The 19,738-nt window shown below is 48.0% G+C and overlaps 7 protein-coding genes and 1 non-coding gene; 7 read left to right on the forward strand and 1 right to left on the reverse strand.

Annotated features, from left to right (window-relative positions):
- Positions 1 to 224, forward strand: part of CNAG_02017 (hypothetical protein) — a gene marked incomplete at both ends in the record, with an annotated part of 698 nt that extends 474 nt beyond the window's left edge. The window contains one exon of the mRNA XM_012197519.1: positions 217 to 224. Within this exon, the coding sequence (XP_012052909.1) occupies positions 217 to 224 (8 nt within the window). The remainder of the gene's footprint in view (positions 1 to 216) is intronic.
- A 1,081-nt stretch (positions 225 to 1,305) lies between these two features.
- Positions 1,306 to 3,748, forward strand: CNAG_02018 (hypothetical protein; the record flags this gene model as incomplete). Its single annotated transcript, XM_012197520.1, has 2 exons — positions 1,306 to 3,312; positions 3,365 to 3,748. The coding sequence occupies 2 exons, from the start codon at positions 1,306 to 1,308 to the stop codon at positions 3,746 to 3,748; spliced, it is 2,391 nt and encodes a 796-aa protein (XP_012052910.1).
- A 232-nt stretch (positions 3,749 to 3,980) lies between these two features.
- On the reverse strand, positions 3,981 to 6,167 carry CNAG_13044. Its single transcript, XR_001046220.1, has 6 exons — positions 5,215 to 6,167; positions 4,843 to 5,111; positions 4,700 to 4,790; positions 4,565 to 4,655; positions 4,424 to 4,508; positions 3,981 to 4,318 (listed from the first exon to the last, which is right to left on the reverse strand). It is a non-coding gene; the product is annotated as a hypothetical RNA (non-coding RNA).
- A 655-nt stretch (positions 6,168 to 6,822) lies between these two features.
- On the forward strand, positions 6,823 to 7,868 carry CNAG_06955 (hypothetical protein; the record flags this gene model as incomplete). The annotated part of the gene is made up of 6 exons (XM_012197521.1): positions 6,823 to 6,854; positions 6,924 to 6,996; positions 7,064 to 7,117; positions 7,188 to 7,449; positions 7,541 to 7,636; positions 7,708 to 7,868. 6 exons carry the CDS (start codon positions 6,823 to 6,825, stop codon positions 7,866 to 7,868), a joined length of 678 nt encoding a protein of 225 aa, XP_012052911.1.
- A 1,319-nt stretch (positions 7,869 to 9,187) lies between these two features.
- Positions 9,188 to 10,589, forward strand: CNAG_06956 (hypothetical protein). XM_012197522.1 has 2 exons: positions 9,188 to 10,098; positions 10,153 to 10,589. The coding sequence occupies exons 1-2, from the start codon at positions 10,072 to 10,074 to the stop codon at positions 10,582 to 10,584; spliced, it is 459 nt and encodes a 152-aa protein (XP_012052912.1). The 5' UTR covers positions 9,188 to 10,071; the 3' UTR covers positions 10,585 to 10,589.
- Positions 10,590 to 10,972: 383 nt separating this feature from the next.
- CNAG_06957 (hypothetical protein) lies at positions 10,973 to 12,693 on the forward strand (the record flags this gene model as incomplete). The annotated part of the gene is made up of 2 exons (XM_012197523.1): positions 10,973 to 11,313; positions 11,369 to 12,693. The coding sequence occupies exons 1-2, from the start codon at positions 11,226 to 11,228 to the stop codon at positions 12,691 to 12,693; spliced, it is 1,413 nt and encodes a 470-aa protein (XP_012052913.1). The 5' UTR covers positions 10,973 to 11,225.
- Positions 12,694 to 13,799: 1,106 nt separating this feature from the next.
- Positions 13,800 to 17,703, forward strand: CNAG_06958 (hypothetical protein; the record flags this gene model as incomplete). The annotated part of the gene is made up of 6 exons (XM_012197524.1): positions 13,800 to 13,821; positions 13,877 to 15,197; positions 15,254 to 15,938; positions 15,994 to 16,251; positions 16,328 to 17,413; positions 17,488 to 17,703. 6 exons carry the CDS (start codon positions 13,800 to 13,802, stop codon positions 17,701 to 17,703), a joined length of 3,588 nt encoding a protein of 1,195 aa, XP_012052914.1.
- A 66-nt stretch (positions 17,704 to 17,769) lies between these two features.
- Positions 17,770 to 18,767, forward strand: CNAG_07620 (hypothetical protein; the record flags this gene model as incomplete). The annotated part of the gene is made up of 2 exons (XM_012197547.1): positions 17,770 to 18,681; positions 18,735 to 18,767. 2 exons carry the CDS (start codon positions 17,770 to 17,772, stop codon positions 18,765 to 18,767), a joined length of 945 nt encoding a protein of 314 aa, XP_012052937.1.
- Between the last annotated feature and the right edge of the window lie 971 nt (positions 18,768 to 19,738).

Genomic DNA, 19,738 nt, shown 5'->3' on the forward strand with positions numbered 1-19,738 from the left:
GATACCCATATATCGAACGGAACAAAGATGAACAGGCTTGGTGAGCACGTGATGTCAAGGAGTTCGATACATGTCCGTGTTTTTAATAACTGGGCCGATTGCTTAATAATCTTAACGGGACCAGATGAGCGGAAGTAAATCTGGGTGTTATAGACGGTTAACTCGTGCGTTAATTACGAGGTCGATCGTCTGAAATTAACCTGCTTGACGTTGTAGTGCAATGACTTGTTGTTGGAGTGGAAGGAGTGGAATTACCGTAGTCTTTCCTTTCTCTTTCTTCTCAGAGCCGAGCCGAGCTAGATTTCAAGAACCATTTCCGGGAGCTAGTCTCTTCGGCTCCATATACCCATATATACATATACCCACATAACAATCATAGTAAACACTATGAGCGTTATGTTATATATTTAGCCAACTCTACACTATACCACAAGTTCGATAACTCCGACAGTAACGAAGGCAAGGCCACAAGACAATACAACTATATGACTACCTACCACACCTATTTATGAGACCTGGGTGTATAATATCCATTACCACTACACATATATATGAGAACGGCAACCTAGCTGGTATCCGACATACGGTATCATCACCAACAGCCAAACCTTGGGAGGCTATATTCCTTTGTAGCATCTATCGATCTGATTCCGTTAATACAACGACTGGCGGGTGACAGAAGGACGGAACCTTTTATAACGAGGAGATCGGGATCTTTCACTACAACGTGACACTCACAGTTAATTTCCCCACCACCCTTTCTCACCGTGTGAACACTAACTTCGTTCAATTCCCAATCTACAAGTAATCGATTATAGCTATTAATTTTCACACAATTTGTAGTCATTTCCGACCTCTCCTTATCTATAACAGCGTCACTAGTGACTCGCTTTCAAGCTTATTGGATCTCCATCACATTGGGAAGCGAATAACGTAGGCATTGTAAGTCTTTATCAAACTTCGCTGTGCTATTCACGTATCTGATGGTGATTGTTCTAGGCCTCTTGTCTGCATATATTTCCCAGCATTTGTCATTTCGATCTATTTCCAACGTCCAATATCACCGACTCCACCAAACGTGGAGCGCTGTCTTGTCTCATACCTGTCGTAACGCTGCGCTTTACTGCTTGCCGGGGAGGCTTTCCACTTGGTTAGTGTTCAATTGGGGCTGGTGCCAGCTCGTTTTTGTGAGCCTATTCTTTATTAATGATCTTTATATTGAGCATAGCTAATCTGTTTAATTTCAAGGACTCTACTCTCCACCACACCGCATCCTTCGATTCAGCTACTCTTTCTCTGGCCGGCATGGCATCTTCATCGCGAAGCAAAGCATCTACGAAAGGTCGACCACAACCGAAACGTGGAAAAAAGACTGCGGTGCGGCCTTCTAGGCTTTTTACTCGTCGCCGACCTACCTTCAGAGCAACATCACCTGAATCTATAGGTGAGCAGATTGAGGTACAACTTGAGTGCCAGTCGACTCCTCAAGCACATCCCTCCTCTGGAGAATCATCTGTGGGATCTCATCCACCCTCTCCAGCCTTATCACATGTATCATATGTTTCCCATGCAGATCTATCTGTCCATTCTCCTTTGTCTAACCATTCCTCTCCATCACACGCCCATAATAATGAAGGACGTCCGTCGCCAGCAGGAAGTGGATCTGTCTATGAACCATCTCAGGAACCACCTGAAGGTTATACTGATATCAACAATGCCGCGCTCAAGGAAGTGCTTGACGCCCACATTACGCCTTTTACTCAACTTCCAGAGACAGCGAGAGCAGAACTGATGGGTTCTACATGTCCAGATGCAGTTGATGTCGATTCATGGGCCATCGCTATGTCGCCAGAATATTATCAACAACATTTCTGCAATGTGCACACCATAGCAACACTGTGCTCATACCTTGCAGTCCGCCCACGTGATTCTGCAGAATATGAAGGCTGGACAGCTTTGGCCGCATCTGGTCATGTCATCTTCATTCACCCCTCGTACTCGAAATCGTTTATTGAACACATGGGTCAGCACCGCCCTATCGAACCGGCAAAAACTGACTTCTGCATCACCACCAGTAGCCTTGTGGTGCCTATGCTAGATGTCATTGAGTGTTTGAAGGAAATCAGTTGCCCAACTCTCCGACTTGTCTGCTATGGCCAGAAGCGTCGCATTACAGATTACACTGTTCCTTTTGAGCCTGCTCAGCCGGACCACTACAAGGCTAGCACCAATCTTTGGGATATCGGTGTCAATGTGCATAGTGACAAGATCTTTCTCTTCAGGCCTGACGGAGGAAGAAGTAATGGGGTTGAAATATACCCTATGGTTATTCCCTTGTCGTCTGACTTTGGCTCTTGCCACATTCATGTAAGGTATGAAGGTACCGACTGCAAACTGAAAATATACCCCCTCCTTGTGCACAAACTCAAGTCTTTGGGCGGTGTTGAAACATCTGACTTTAAAACACATGCCACATTCAAAGCAAGATTCGAACGGTATGGACAAATCCTCAAAGACCTGGAGAAGACGCCCCCCTCAAAGCTCGGTGGCTATAGAATTGAAGTCACCGTTCCTTCTCGGACATTGCTTGAAGCAAAGAACTTTGTTGATTCCACAGGGTTCCTCGATATTAACTCGTGGATTTACCCAACCAAACCGCAGCTGCAACCCTTCAAGCTTGATATCAAAGTCATCGCCAAGGAACAGTACATCCAAAATGCCAAAGCAATGATCGCAGCGGCTGATTCTCTTCCTATCTGGAGAGGATCTAATCATATGCCTGTCAGCAAGCCGAAGAAAATGCTCCTGATTGATGTGGCCGCTGCACTTGGCTGGAACGCTAGCGGTTGGAGAGCCACTTCTTCCAATGCTATGTATGCGTGGTGGAACATCTGGACAGAGAAAATTGAACCTTGGCAGTTCGACCCTATCCTTGATCATCTAACCATCAGGTGGAACAACTTCCGGGCAGTGGAGGAGCTGACTGAAATCATTCGAGACAACCTTCCAGAAAGGAAAATCCCTTGCCAAAAAGGATCTATTGCTGACGGCCATTGGTATCACAAGGATACAACCCGAAAGGAGAAGAGGTTCCGGCTTCGCTGTCGACTGCGCAGCTGCCGACATAGCTTAAGCGCCTGCAAAGCACGAGAATGGTATGCATCTCTTCTACATGATGATATGATACCTTTCCATGTAGTAGGTTTAGAAGCAGCAGCGGAGAGGGAAACCGACCAAGGGGGTCCAGGGAACGACCAATCTGCGTTGGAAGTGCCTATGCCATCTCCCATGGCACTTCCCGAGACAGCTCCAGTGAGTACCTTTTTGCTCGGATGCGAATTCAAATTCTGATCAGTGTTGAAAGTGCAATTCGGTTTTCAACTTCATCCGCAGGAAGTACCCTGGCCCCCAAGAAATGCAGGAACTGCTGCGAGGTTTCAAGGAGAGGGGGGTTCAAATCCCTTGTCCCTTGGGCGGTCCTGGGGAAGGGCACGAATTACGGAACGCTGGAGGGAAGGCGAGGTTCCGGTTGCGGTGCAAGTTCCGGAAGTGTAAATCTTCAATGGAACTTGTACCATCGCAATACTGGATAAAAAACTTGATTGAGGAAGGCCGTCTGTGCCGCTCATTGGTGGGATTACCGCCTAATGACGATACAGTTGTCAACTTACAGCGACCATCCTCAACCTGTGCCATTGCCGAACCAGCTGTTGCTCCTTCTGCTCCCCTCCCGTCTCATTCTCTTTAAAATCCTAACTTGTGGTGGGGAGAATAATAGAATAGAATATACTAGAATAGAGTAGAATAGAATAAAATAGAATAATGGAGGGCTTATTCATGCATATATACTGGTGATTGATTCTGAAATTTTTGATGGAGTCACCGGACTTTTACTAAGCATTGCGTGCTGGCACACCATTGAATGAGTCTGCAATGGGTCTCTACCGTGCGTGGTCATCGCCAGGGACAGATAGAGGGTTGTAGGAGGTTGCATTTGGTTCGTGTTTAATTTATTGCGTCGTTATACACTATGTAAAAATTAAAATAAAATCAAATATGTAAAAATGACTGTCTCTTTCTCCTGGTCTCCTAGAGAGTATACCTTTTTTAGATCATAGTCCGTAACGGTGAGGGAGCTCGTCTCTCTAACTCTCAAGTCATTCCTTCGCGGGCCTGTAAGGGTGGGAGGCTCAATTTCGACCATAGCGCCCTTGACCTGGCTGAGATGTTGGTGTATGGTTCAGTTGATGGCGTCATGGCGTCGTTGAGTTCATGGATTTCAGCAGTGGCACAAGTCGTCATGTCCAAGGATAATGCACTTCAGAGATGACGTTGAGATAATATATAGCGCGTCAACGATTGAAGTGGAAAGGCAGGACGCGATGGACGTTTGGCAGGAGAAGAGACTGATAGGTATACATACGTAGAGATGCGACACAGAATCCTACTCAGAGTTAGAGTTGAGGCGCAGCGTGGTAATGATAGGAGTCACGACAGGAAGAAGGCAGCTGAAACACTTGGGCGTTAGACTTGAGACGACTGAGAGTGACTGGTAGCGGCTTACAGACTGGCGTAACTGTTAGCTTGATGTGTTCCGTCCTATAGCCAATTTTGGGTAGACTTGACACATCCTCCACGAGCAACGCGGACGCTGCTACTGTTTGTTTCCCAATCATCCACTGAAAGAATGTGTCTCAGCTTGGGGAAAACAGCGGAAAACAACGGTGGACTCACACAGTGTAACATTTGTGCTCTCACCACAGCTTATTGATAAGCCCGAAAGGCAGCCGCTAGATATGCTGTTAGTCTTGAGACGTTAATTCGCAGCGTAACCGCACTTACAAGTAATGACGCACTAAGCAACCAGCCCTTATTACCACTTTTCTCCAAAGAGACAAGACAATCATGTCGACTAAATGTCTGAGAGTGATCTCTGCTTGACTCGTCGACTTCCTCCGTTGCATGCTTTGCGAGTTTGTTTCCGTCTTGAAATAAAGAGATAGGTGAACAGGTAATTAATTTCTCTCCTGCACTAATTGCTTCTCTTGGTTGAGTGCACCGCACGACTGGTCTGGTTTATAGTAAGGACTGAGCTCGGAAACAGACACTGGCTGTGATGGTATATTAGCATGTAGGGTCGACCATGAGAGAGAAGACAACGAGAGAAAATGGGACAGGGATGTGGGATGGATAATGAGAGGGAATGGGACTTACCAGACGATCTGTGACGCTCTCTACCTATGTACGATATTGCCCTAGGTCGAAGAGAAGAGGAGGACGGAGAGTACGGATGATTGTTTGGCGAACACCGGAGACATCAGCCGTACACCGCTTGATTCGGTCAGTTGGCACGAATCCCGAGGCAAAGTGATCTCAAAAGAGAGATGCACCATCCTTGCGTCAGCCCATAAGGGCCTCCGTCGAGGCGAACCTCTCCGGAAAGGATATCGTGTTACCCGACGTCGTCGCGCAGTGGTGGTGATGAGGCGCGAGGAGTTTCACTTTCGGGGAGCTCGTTGGATGCCAGGCGACTGAAGAATGCCGGGTAGAATGCGAGGGAGGCTCATTTTGTAGAATAGAAGCGGTCAGTCAGTCGAAGGACAGTGATAGAAGATGGATCCTTTGATGGGACAACATAGTGATGTTTGTCCTCATGGAAAAGAAGTGATGGGAAAGGATGGATGAAAGGGAATGTGGGTGCATGTTTCGCGCGAGGTGCGTGTCATGAGCGGCTGAGATAAGGGGACCTTACGTAACATTACCTTTTGTGAGACGTTCTGTAAATGGACAACAATACCACCTATACGTGTGGGGGATCCCATTTTTCTTATCTCGATGTGTGATCTAGACCTTGAGCTATATGGGCATGTCAAAGTGCTCCCTAGAAGTTGGCTGGTTGTGGAGATATGCGTGTATATGTCTCCAAAAGTCCCTGCCGAGATAAGAGACATTACGTAATATTATCCCGTCCAGCGTTGTTCGACAAATGGATAGTTATACTTATCTATATGCGGGGGTTCCTTTTTATGAATATCAATGGAAAGCTCAGGATCTAATCCGGATGTCCGTAGTTTTGAAAATGCCCATTGTTATGGAGATATGTGGGCATTTATGTGAAAAAAAGGAAAAAAAAAAGGTTCTGTATGCCAGAAGCAACATAAGTGACGAGCTCAAAAGTTGTAGCTTTCAGAGTTCGAAAATGGGGAAATGTCAATCAAATTGGTGATGTCACCCATTTGCGCTCGATCATTTCCATCATGCCACACACTGTGGGAATTTTTCGCGTGAACAGGTTTGGGGCACGCAGCTGGTCCGGCATGGACCTGGCATGCGTCGGAGGAAGCGTGGACCCAACGTGAATCGGAAAAGGCACGCGGCTGGAAAAGCGTGGAAAGTAGCATGGTAAATAGGCGTTGCATGCAGGCCGCCCTTTATTTGGTTCGCGCTACGGCCACGCAACTGGCTGGCGCACGCAGACGCACGCTGCATGCACGCCCAATGGCCATTCAACTGTACCCTCAACCAAACAAGAAGTCGTCGTCGTTGTCAGCAGCGAAATCCTTCTTTTCATACATTTCTAATTTACATAAATACTTCCCCTCATCCACGTTTGTCTTTAACCTTCACATAAGCACCTCTATCTCTACCATCGTAACGCCCCTGTCTGCAACCTCATCACCAAGCGCCTGCAATCTCATCTCCACGAGTAAGCTGCGATTATTACAAAATACGGGAGAAGCTGACAAGTGGCGATGACTCAGGGTGAGAATCAGTGAGATTATTTCAAACTTCGACCTAGTTTAGACGCTTCTTTCAGTAAAAATGTCTCGAAGTAGTAATCTCAGGGCGTCCAGGTGAGAACTAGTCGTGCACTTGCATTCCTAATTGAGGATCTGACTGAAAGGCTTACTATACCATTCTAGCTCGTTGGGCAATCCCTACGGTAGAACAAACGATGACATCGAGGCAGCATCTATAGGACCGAAAACGACCTTGGTGAGTGCCCGGAAGATGGATTCAGAATGTGTTTGTTGATGTAGTAGGCAAGGATGGGTGGGACAAGGTACCAGACAGTTGTCCTGAGTGTGGCACTGCTCTGAGGGAGGGCGGAAAGCTGGTGACAGAGTTTTTCCCTCGTTGCACACTACAAGCCGAGTTGGAATATCTTTTCTCTCTTGATGGTGTAGAACGGCTTGTCGAGGATCAACAAGTTTTGCGCTCTAGACAAAGGCAACGTGATGAGCCAGATGGAGAGGCCGGCTTATCTTCAAGACACGAATCCAGGAAAGATTCTCCATCATCAGTTGGATGGATCATGCTACCAGGTCGATGATCAGGATGTCCAGCGTGAACGTAGCTGTCTGGTCCTTACTATCAACGTTTATATCGACTGGGCAGGCCCCTCCGAGTCCCGCAATCGTTCCCTTCGATCCACGGGCCCTACCATGTGTCAGTTAGCCGACCTGCCCAACAAATATCGGTCTCCAGTATTCGTTCATGATGCTGATGGGTATCACTCCTGCACCAAATGAGCCCCCAGATTGTCTTCTTCACCACCTTTTACTTCCTTTGGCCGTTGACCTCCCCAGTGCAGAGTGTGATGGATTGTGGATAAAGACACCGAGATACCCCAACGGTGAGATACCTCTCAGCGTGAATACTACCTAGTCCCTACTGACTGTTGTTTTTCTCTTGGTAGGCCGCAAGGTAAATTGCCAGGATTGGAACCGTTTGCTGCGATCGGCCTGCCTCTGTCGCCGTCACTGGATGCGCCCATTCCAGGAGGAAGGATTCACCTTGTCTCAAATGTCTGGTACGAGTTGGCCAGTTGCACAGCACCAGGAAGCACCGGGCAGACTCAGATGTAGAGCACTCGGAAGCAATGTTGGCTCAGCAGTGCGAACTCCTTCGCCAGTTTGAGCAAGCTCCACAGACAGCCCGACAAAATCGTACTTTGAAATGCACCTCCCAGGAAGTGAAGCCATCGGGTGGGAGTGCAACCTAATTCGTGTTCTCCCGCAAACATCTTCACATCTATACATATAAATCGATATTAAGCACATACCACATCACACACATCTACAAAAATAAATATATCTCACTTTATTTTTGGGCCAATAATGTCGAGTTCAACCGAAAGACAGGCAAACGCTACTCAGCAAGCAAACAAGAAATGCCGAAGCAATATGGCAGTCAATGTAGGTGATTTCACTGAGGGACATGAGCTTCGGAATGCAGGAGGGAAGGCAAGGTTCCGGCTACGTTGTAAGCGCCAAAAATGCGCAACTTCTATGGAGCTTGTGGCATCGCAGTCATGGATCACGAATTTGATTGAAGAAGGTAACCTCTGTTGCTCATTGGTAGGGTTACGTCCTGATAAAGCTAGAGTCGATCCAGAGCGACCTTTTACTGTTCTCCCCCATGGAGAACCATCCGTAGCTCCTCACAATCTCCACCTTTCCCATTAAATATCTCCTCTGCCTGCCCCCAGTGTAGCGCAATCTGACCGCCCTTCAGCACTTCCCACAATTCCTCGATACAAACCAATGTTTAATCTGTTGAATGAGCGAGAAGATGGGAGCCTGACGTACGGAGTTCTGGGAGAGATCGATTGTGGCGTGGTGTGATCAAAGTTGCGTGACTACTACTCTTTTATCGGATTGCACGGCACGCACTCATCCACAGTGCGTGGCCGATTTGTATGGTGAGGCAGCACCCTCCGCTTCCGCACCTCAGCCGACAGCTCCGAACCACCTCTCGCACTGTGGACCAGTGCGCGTTTACTATGGCACAATCAGTTTCACGCCTGTTTTCAACGTGCAACGGCTTGATCTCGTGCGATATCACTTGTACGGTTTTGCATGCATACAACTTTTTTAAGCTGCATTCTCCTGTACACAGCGGTACTAAACATAGGCAGATAAACATTGTAACATGTTGATGGGCAATGCCTTGAAAACAAACGGTTATTTTCACGCGTTTCAACTTGGCCAACCGACTCGGCGCGTCTCAACTTGTAACCTAGCAGCTAATGCGTTTGATTTTGGAATACAATCTGCATGCTCCCATTCTATGTTACGTCGTGACCCAGTGGCGAATGAGTTTTCTCCTCTTTTCAATAGCCAAGGAGATTGACCTCTACTCCACCTTTGATCGGTCACGTGTTGCCATTGCATTCTCATCCGTCCCATCTGTTTCAATTGCATTCTTGTTCGTCAATCATCCATCCATTCATCCATTCATCCATCCATCCATTCATCCATCCATCCATCCATTCATCCATCCATCCAGCCATCCAGTCATTCAGACATTCCCTTTTTTATCGCCATCAAACCAAGCGAGCAAGGATGCGCGCGTGACACCAACAAGTCACCCGTCCGCCGAATCTGAAAAACAACACCGACCGCATTCGGCTCCACCTCGACTCGACCTCGATTTGATCAACACAGCATTTCAAGGGAAGCATAGGATGAGATCCTGGGTTGTGTACAGTGCCCACTGGGGAGACAACTGGTGTGGATGGCGGCATTTATTGGTGAGTTGTACAACAAGCACTCACAGTAGCGTTGGTACTTGTCCCCCTCACTCCTATCACCTGTCAGACAAAAGCCAGGCAAAACTAGCAGAGATGTGTCACGCAGAGACGACTGGAGACGTATGTGTGACCCGTGCTGGCTGCGTCTGGCTGCGTCTGACTTGACGACTACTCTTGACGCAAGCAAGCAACATTTGGAAGCGTGTGGATGAGACAGCAGGGAGGAGGTATGGTACACGGCGGAGGGCAGGACGGTGGATGCTGGAGATATAGTACGCTGTACAGACTGTGAGTTGCTGATTCGTTTGTCGCCGTTGCTCTGAGTGTTACTCTCGCTGACTGTTGTCGATAGTCAAACAGCCGGAAGGGAAAGGATAACAGAGTGCGGAAGGACGCCAAAAGAGCAGACGGTGTCGAAAGCAGGATGGCGAGAGAGGTGGGCAAGATGGAAAGGAGAGGCTGGCGATGGAGAATATAGGGTGCGGATGGAGAGGAGTTTGCAGTAACGTCCATGTTTATCCTCGTGACAAAAGACAATGCTGACGGATGGTAGTCTGTGTATGGTGAGCATGGCTGTTTATCTCTTGGCGGTTGTCATAGCGCTAACTACTGTACAGGATGGCTCATTTTCAATGTTCACTCTCGACTGCATCCCACGCCGCATGCCCCATTCGAATTCGCTTTCGTCACTAGCGACTCTACACTCGACACTCGGCTATCCCTCAACGCCCGACGCATTTGCTCGGCTACTCCTCAGCATCGCTACTCCTCAACATCCGACTCATCACACCCAACTCGTTCACTCTCACTCGGCTACCCCTTTCGGTTTGGACGGCACGCACTCATCCACAGTGCGGGCCGATTTGTATGGGGAGGCGGCACCCTCCGCTTCCGCGCCTCAGCCAACGGCTCCGAACCACCTCCCGCACTGTGGACCAGTGCGCGTTTACTATGGCACAATCAGTTTCGCGCCCTGTTTTCAATGTGCAAGCGGCTTGATCTCGTGCGATATCACTTGTACGGTTTTGCATGCATACAACTATTTTTAGCTTGCATTCTCCTGTACACAGCGGTACTAAGCATAGGCAGATAAACATTGTAACATGTTGATGGGCAATGCCTTGAAAACAAACGGTTATTTTCACGCGTTTCAACTTGGCCAACCTACTCGGCGCATCTCAACTTGTAACCTGGTGGCTAATGCGTTTGATTTTGGAATACAATCTGCATGCTCCCATTCTATGTTACGTCGTGACCCAGTGGCTAATGAGTTTTCTCCTCTTTCCAATAGCCAAGGAGATTGACCTCTACTCCACCTTTGACAGACAGTCACGTCACGTGTTGCAGTTGCATTCTCATCCGTCCATCTGTTTCAATTGCATTCCCAGTCGTCAGTCTGTTTCAATTGCATTCTTGTTCGTCAATCATCCATCCATTCATCCATCCATCCATCCATCCATCAATCAGTCTATCAGCCTGAACAACACCAGCTGCTCAACAGTCGTCAAAAGCGTATGCTAAGTGGGCCATGCACGATCAAAAGCTGTCATTGCTAATGAAACATACAGCAACATTACATTACAGAACACATCCAGCGCCATTCAGCACTGGTCACCAAGGATAATTACACATCCGGGCAGCAAAGAAATCCATAACACAGCGAGTTTAAGAATAGGACAAGAGGAACGGGATGCCTACAGACAGAGAAGAGAGTGCTTCGGTAGGAGGTGATCTGAGGGAAAAGAACAATAGAGGAATGTTCTACAGTTCAACCGCAGGTGAGTTCATTCGCATCCAGTGTTCGACATCATCTGATGCTGACATCTGTTACAGTCCGTGACATATCAATTTATCAAACATCCTGGGTCTCGTCTCCTGACCTCTTTGCGCTCAAGTTGCAGTACCTGCCAGTTTATAAAGTCTTTAGATGCACTACTTGCATGACTTCATCCAATCGCAACGCTCCTAAGGGCTGCATTCACTCAAGCAATCTAGCTAAGCATCTGCACACTTTCCATGATTGTAAACGCAGCCTTGAGGATATCCAACAACAAATTAACGCTGTCATCTCAGACCACCCTCCCCACGAAGGCTCACATCCCCATGTTCCTTTCTTCCCAGATGGCATCCTCCCTCCAGCGGTCCCTGGTGTAGCTCAAGAAATTGGTCTTTACTGCATGCTCTGCAGGGAAGTTCGCAAAGGAGAGAAGAAGGCTGGGCATTCGAGGCTGGTCACGCATTGTAACAAGGAGCACCCTGGGCAGTCAGCGCACTCCATCATCCGAAAGGGTACCATCCAAGCATTTTATTACTCTGGAAAATCTGCTTTCTATTTCCCAGTCAATCCCTCTTATTCAGAGCTGGATGCCGAACCCTTCCAACAAGCCTATGGTCAGGATGATATGCGAATTCAAAGCACGCATGATGCAGCAGTTTGTAGTGCCTTTGATCCCCGGGACAGGTCGCCGCTCTTGACCAAGCTCAAATGGGATCTCTTGCTTCAAGGAATCTCCCCCGAAAACATCTTGCCTTTGGTCTCGAACCCTACCAAAGATGAGCCTTTGTACTACAACAACTTGCTAAAGCTATGGATCAAGGGTTTTTTTATGGATGTCAATAATTATGTCGACAAGAACCAAGACTCCCCCCTGCTTCAGCAAGTGATGTATCTTGGGTATGAGCTGGAAATTGTTTCTGACAAGCGGATGAGAAACCTCAAGGACAAAACCATTGAGAATTACTCGCAGTTGTTTTTCAAGCTGCTTCTCTTTCTAATAAGGTATCACACTACCAACACTCATCCTGACATCAAACTTGACCTCACTTCTGCTCAGCAAGAGTATATCGACAAGCTACTGGATGCCTTGTCAGAGGGTGATACCCCTGACTCCAAAGAGGCAGGACTCGATGCTATCCTAAACCTCGGCTACTCGCTTTTGCAACAGGGAACAGTTTCAATGAATAACTCGTCGTGGGATCAGGTCATCTACAAGTTTTTGGTCTACACTAGTGTCAGAGAGGGGGGAGTGTTTGAAGAAGCGACAAACATAGCTCCAAGGGTGACAAGGCTCCTGTGGCTGTTCAGGTCAGTCGTCATCAAGAAGGTCATGAATGAATTGAAAGATTTCAAAGGCTCCCCAGAGGAAATGCATGAGTGAGCGTTTCTTGCATTTCACGACACCGACAGATGCTAACTCTGCTGTGCTACAGAATGAGCATGCCTTACACCAAAGTACTCAGCAGAGCGCACCATGGACCCTTCAAGACGCTTCTGTCAGTAGGTGATGACATATTTGGAGCTGCCTATGCCGAAGAAAGGCCTGCCAATTGTCATTGGCTTGATGACGACTTCCTCTCCCTTTTTTTTTGGTTTGGACAGACAACTATGGGACCCAATGAAACGCGTTTTCTATGGGGTGGCGCTCGCCGCCAGGGCAAAAATCGACCGGATCCTCTTCAGGCCGTTGCTATGGGGCATGATGCCCCTCCTATGGGGCCTGATGAAAGGTCCAGTAGCAGATGAGCAACCGCTCTTTCGAACGGTCCATAGATCTCGATCTTATGCATATGAAAAATGTTGAACAACCGTGGACAAAAGACAAAACGGTCTTGTTTCGCGATTTTGCCGCGCCTGTTCACCCGAGACTAATCAGTTTGATTTGAATACGATCTGCACGCACCCCATTCTATGTTACGTCGCGACCCTGTCGCTAATGAGGATTCTGCTTTTCTAATAGCCAAGGAGATTGACCTCTACTCCACCTTAGATGACTGCCGCCACGTGTTGCGATTGCAATTGCATTCTCATCCGTCGTCCCATCTGTCATCGATCCTATTTTTTTCTAAATAGCAAAGGAGATTGACCTCTACTCCACCTTGGATGGCCACCACCACGTGTTGCGATTGCATTCTCATCTGTCGTCCATCCGTTTCAATTGCTTTCTTGTTCACCAATCCTTTCTTCATCATCCATCCATCTATCCATCCATCTGTCAGTTTGAACAACACCAGCTGCTCAACAGTCCTCAAAAGCGTATGCTAAGTGGGCCCATGCGCGATCAATTGCTAATGAAACATACAGCAACATTACAAAACACATACAGCGCCATTCAGCACTGATTGCCAAGGATAATTACACATCCAGGCAGCAAACAAGGCCATAACGCAGCTAGTTTAAGAACAGGACAAGAGAAACGAGATGCCTACAGATAGAGAAGAGTGTGCTTCGATAGGAGACGATCCAAGGGGGAGCAATAATCGAGGAATGTTCTACTGTTCAGCTGCAGGTGAGTCCATTTACATTCAGTGTTCAACATCATTTGATGCTGACATCTGCACTAGTCCATGATGTATCAACTTATCAAACATCCTGGGTTTCATCCCCTGACCTTATCATGCTTAGACTGCAGTACTTGCCAGTTTATAAAGTGTTTAGATGCACACGTTGTATGGCTTCAACCAATCCCAAAGCTCCTAAGGGTTGCATTCACCCTGCCAAGCTAGCTAAACATCTGCTCAGCTATCATGACTCTAAGCACAGTTTAGAGGAAATCCAGCAACAAATCGACCGCCTGTCCTCAAATCATCCTCCACACGAAAGCTTACATCCCCTTATCCCCTTCTTCCCAAGCGGCATTCTCCCTCCGGCGATCCCTGGTGTAGCCCGAGAGATTGGCTTCTACTGCACACTCTGCAAGAAAGTTCATAAAGGAGATAACAAGGTTGGGTACTCGAAGCTGATCACGCATTGCAACAAGGAGCACCCTGGTCATCAAAGTCATTCTGTTATCCAAAAGGGTACCATCCAAGCGCTTTACTACTCTGGGAGGTCTACCTTTTATTTCCCAGTCAATCCATCCTATTCAGAGCTGGGTGCCGAACCTGCTCAACAAGCCTACGATCAGGATGATATGCGAATTCGAAGCACGCATGATGCAGCAGTTTGTACTGCCTTTGATCCCCGGGACAGGTCGCCGCTCTTGACCAAGCTCAAATGGGATCTCTTGCTTCAAGGAATCCCCCCCGAAAACATCTTGCCTTTGGTCTCGAACCCTACCAAAGATGAGCCTTTGTACTACAACAACTTGCTAAAGCTATGGATCAAGGGTTTTTTTATGGATGTCAATAATTATGTCGACAAGAACCAAGACTCCCCCCTGCTTCAGCAAGTGATGTATCTTGGGTACGAGCTGGAAATTGTTTCTGACAAGCGGATGAGAAACCTCAAAGACAAAACCATTGAGAATTACTCGCAGTTGTTTTTCAAGCTGCTTCTCTTTCTGATAAGGTATCACACTACCGACACTCATCCTGATATCAAACTTGACCTCACTTCTGCTCAGCAAGAGTATATCGACAAGCTACTGGATGCCTTGTCAGAGGGTGATACCCCTGACTCCAAAGAGGCAGGACTCGATGCTATCCTAAACCTCGGCTACTCGCTTTTGCAACAGGGAACGGTTTCAATGAATAACTCGTCGTGGGATCAGGTCATCTACAAGTTTTTGGTCTACACTAGTGTCAGAGAGGGGGGAGTGTTTGAAGAAGCGACAAACATAGCCCCAAGGGTGACAAGGCTCCTGTGGCTGTTCAGGTCAGTCGTCATCAAGAAGGTCATGAATGAATTGAAAGATTTCAAAGGCTCCCCAGAGGAAATGCATGAGTGAGCGTTTCTTGCATTTCACGACACCGACAGATGCTAACTCTGCTGTGCTACAGAATGAGCATGCCTTACACCAAAGTACTCAGCAGAGCGCACCATGGACCCTTCAAGACGCTTCTGTCAGTAGGTGATGACATATTTGGAGCTGCCTATGCCGAGGAAAGGCCTGCCAATTGTCATTGGCTTGATGACGACTTCCTCTCCCTCAAAGTTGTCGACACCATCTTCCATCTCCCCACGCTCTCCAAAGCCATCAGAAAATTGTCGGATGATCTGATCAAGCAGTTCAAGGAGGACGTCTGCTTGGGTCTTCCTGAGGACATGTTCATTAGCTGCCCTCAAGGCAAAAAGATCACTGATAATTACAGAGACTTTAGTTTGGACCACAACTTCCTTCTGCACTCGGGCAATCCCTGGTTCCAAGGACATCAAGATGTTTTCATCAAAGCCGTTCTAAATCATCCGGAGCTCCGAATGAAGTTTGTTGAATCAGTCACAGATGGCGTAATTCAATGGAAGATGAATCAAGTCAACTTTTGGCTTTCAGTCTGCACCAACTGGGAGGAAGATGCACTTGCGTTGACTCATCTGGTTTACGGAGGAGTGGCCCGAAAGCCAGAGCTACTTGGTATGAAACTTCGAAATGTCCCCTCTGGCTTTAGAGGTGTGCTTGTCTGGGACAACATGATCTGTTTGCTCTCTTACTACCACAAAAGTCAAGCTTTGAGTGGTAGAAGGAAGGTGAGTTCGTCTCTGATACTTATGTGGCGATGACTTGACAGACTCGTTCTTGTAGTGGATTGCAAGGTTCCTTCCGCCAGATTTTAGCGACACTTTCATTAAATGGATCGCATACATCAGGCCCGCTCAAGCCTACTTCTACAGGGTCACTGGCTATCCAAGGTCTGCCTCTATTGTAGAGGACAACCTCTGGACAACTGGCGGGAATATTATCACAGACAACAAGTTTAGTCAAATCTTTGAGAGGGTGACCGGTCAGTACTACACCAATAGCTTCGGTGTGCAAATCTGGAGACATGCGAACATAGGCATAGTCAGACGTCACAACATGAATCTGTAAGTAATCAACTGGCCAATGGATCGAAATACTGATTCCCCCTTATAGTCAGGTAGATGATGACAAAGAAGATGGAGGCGACGATGCTATTGAAGATCTACAAGCAGGTCACAGCTCCGCAATTGCCATCCGTAACTATGCCCGAACTACAGATGGAACATCCTTTCTCGCAGATTACTTCTTCTTGCAGTATGCAAATTGCAGCAAACGATACCACTCTCTTCTTCAACTTATGACTAACCCTCCTACCGGAAAAAACCTCAATGATGATGAGAGACGTTGGAAGGCCAATGCTTCCAAAGTAATGGGCACCTCCATCCCCCCTTCTTCCTCGGCCCATGGCAACCCAGCAACATCTATACAGGGTTATTCTCAGGAAGATGTCAGGAACCTGATTAAGCAAGAGAACGCGGCAGTTGTTCGAGAGGTCCAAAGCTTGAACACCGAGTTGAAGCAAAGTGTTGTCAATACAATTGCAACACTTCTCCGAAACCCGAATGCTTTGCCTGACTTCATAAGCAACAATGGCAGCATTCCTCAAGCGGACCCTCGACCAGCTGTTGCTGAGCATCAAGTTCTTCCGGGGAGTGCAGTTTTACACTGTCCTCCGCCACATGTCACTCCTTCGGCTGGTCAGCCATCTCCATCGCCAGATATCCCCCCTGGTATAACCTCTGTCTCCCCTTCTCCCCCATTGGTCAATACCGATACTCTTCCTCTGTCCGAAGACTCGGTACTCCAACGATCTTTGGAAAGTCTCTTGAATGGAACGATCACAAATCGACCAATTTCCTTCAAATCGACGTTCCAAAGAGAGGCTGCCCGTGCTGTTGCGAGCCTGGAGACAGGTAACCTGGTTCTAGTGGGTCCGACCGCCAGTGGAAAGACCTACACGTGGATGATCTGGGCTGCCCACCAGGTTTACCAGGCCGACATGAAGAAGATGGTCGTGGTTTGCCCACTGATAGCGCTAAAGGAGGAGTTTTACTCCACGGCTTTGCACTTGAATGTCCCTGCCTACTTCTGGACATCAAGTGCATGCCATCCTCCCGAGAACGCTGTTCTCATCTTCATGTCCGTTGAGGATCTTCGGGAGAACGACTTTCAGGCCTGGCTGGCGATGAACAGCCATAAGGTCGTAAGTCCATCTTTTTTATTGAATCGTACTAGCCCACTTGCTCTGATGGAATAGTTGCTGATGTTCTTGGACAGGGGCGATTCGTGTTCGAAGAGGTGCATCAGGCATTGACGTCTCTTGACTGGAGACCGTCAATGGCAGCCCTCCGGACACTATCAGCATACCCAATCCCCAAAGTTCTTGTGTCCGCCTCCCTTCCACCCTCGCTCATGCCTGAAATTCTCCAGTGCCTTTGGATTTCCGAAGCTACAGAGATGAGGGTTCCCGTCAATCCCCGAATGGCAATGTGAGTGATGGTCATTTACCGGCAAGTTTCTTTATATCAGTTGACCAAATAATTCAGCTATGAAGTACATATGAAGCCAAAGCTTGTCGACAAGTCTAGCATCAAGGGTTACAATCTGCCCTCTACTCTTCAGAAGCTCATCGTCCATTTCCGGAAGCATAGAAGACCCGAATCGCAAGCGATCATCTTTTGCAAGACCAAGGATCAACCTCAAGCCGTTTCTGAAATCATGACGAGAGCTGGACAGAAGGCCACATGGTACAACTCGGAGACTGGAGACAGGGACCTAGTTCGCAAGTTCTTTGGGCCTGGCCATGCCCAAGGGGAGTCCCAGATCGACTTCATCTGTTCCACCTCGGGCCTTGGAGCTGGTGTCAATATGCCGAATATCGATGCGGTGTACTTCTTGGGTGACCCTTGGGATCTCATTGAAGTTATCCAGGCTGGCGGTAGAGGAGGTCGACTTGGGCATCTCTTCAGGGTCTGCGTCTTCTCCGGATCCTTCAGCAAGTCGGTTTCCTACGATCCCAATGGGTTAAGGCTTGTCAAGGAGTGGATGGAGCACAAGGTCTGCCGTAGGTTGACCATCGGGAGCTATATGGATGGGACTGAGACAACGTGTCGCACTTTAAATGCCGCCCAATGTGACTTATGTGCTCAGAATGTACCACACAAGAGGGGCCACCAGGACACCTATTCCGCGCCTCGCCATGATCCTCCTCCAACTTCTCGACTGATCCAAAGCTCTTGGTTTCACCGCCCTGATCAGACTCACCCCCTTTTCCATCGCCTACTCTCAGCATCTGCCAATGAGCAGGACCATTTAGTCGCCAGTAACCAAATGGCTATATGGGAGAACTTCTTTTCGGCTCTAAAACGCCTTATTCCGAAGCTGTCATACACTGAAGAAGAGTGGGAGAGTAGAAGCAATCCTTCGTGGTGTCCTCTTTGCTTTGGGTGTGGTGAGCTCAGGAAGCATGATGTAAGATCGTGCAGGAGGTGGGAAGACAGAGCTGGCTTGGATGAGTGGCTCAGGGCTCTGGAAAGGATAAAAAGTGGCGTGTGTAAGCACTGCTGGCTGCCTGTGTACCATCTTGATGATGGAACTTTCCACTTAAATGTGGACACCCATGCGTGTAAGTATCACTGTCCGAAACCTTTCCTACCCTTGTTCCTGTATTCTCTGGTCAGGTTCGCTTCCACGGAGGAGAGAGGTCGAGGAAGGTGGAATAGTTCCGCCATCGCTCGTCTGCCAAGTGGTTTGCTGTAAAAGCACCAATGGTATCCAAAGTGGGCGCCTTGAGAGATGTATTCATCGATCATGGGATTCCATTCTTAGTACCACGAGGATGGGCAGTGTTGGTGGATTGCGCGAGTGACCTCCTTGGCGACAAGGCTGTATCACAGAGCGTACTGGAGAGGGTGGATGTAAGAATTAAAAGCAGATAGCATTGTCTAGAGGATATGAATCGGATGGGTTTCTATGCTAGGGATAGTGTATCGACGAATGAGTTATGGAAGCGGGTGTTTCTACCTGTATCTTAATGGTATTGCATAGCGTATCTTCATTTACGATTTCCGCCTTCACGGGTCATGATATGATTACCTAATCTATCAAAGATTCTCGCGTTCTGTCCACAACCTTTCGACGCAACGAAATTGACTACTTCATCATCTTCTTAATAGGCATTTCGAACAACGCCTTTCACGTTTCACACTTGTCTCCTTCTTTCTTTTGCCCGTCAGACAAAAGCTAGCAGAGTTGTGTCACGCCAAGACAACTTAAGACGTACGTGTGACCGCTGCTGGCTGCGTCTGACTTGACGAGTACTCTCGACACAAGCAACATTTGGATGCGTGTGGATGGGACAGCAGGGAGGAGATATGGCACACGGCGGAGAGCAGGGTGGTGGATGCAGGAGATATAGTACATTGTACAGACTGTGAGTTGCTGATTCGTTGGGCCACTGTTGCTCTAACGATTGGGACAAGCAGGAAGGCGGCCATCTCGCAAATTTTTGTATGGGCGCGAAATCCCC

The sequence above is a fragment of the Cryptococcus neoformans genome, chromosome 11, assembly GCF_000149245.1.
Source record: "Cryptococcus neoformans var. grubii H99 chromosome 11, complete sequence".
In the NCBI taxonomy this organism is placed as follows: domain Eukaryota; kingdom Fungi; phylum Basidiomycota; class Tremellomycetes; order Tremellales; family Cryptococcaceae; genus Cryptococcus; species Cryptococcus neoformans.

Coding starts and splice junctions, on each gene's coding strand:
- CNAG_06956 (XM_012197522.1), top strand. CDS start 10,072: ATGCTGACGGATGGTAGTCTGTGTATG. Junction 10,099..10,152: donor CGGATGGTAGTCTGTGTATG/GTGAGCATGGCT, acceptor ACTACTGTACAG/GATGGCTCATTTTCAATGTT.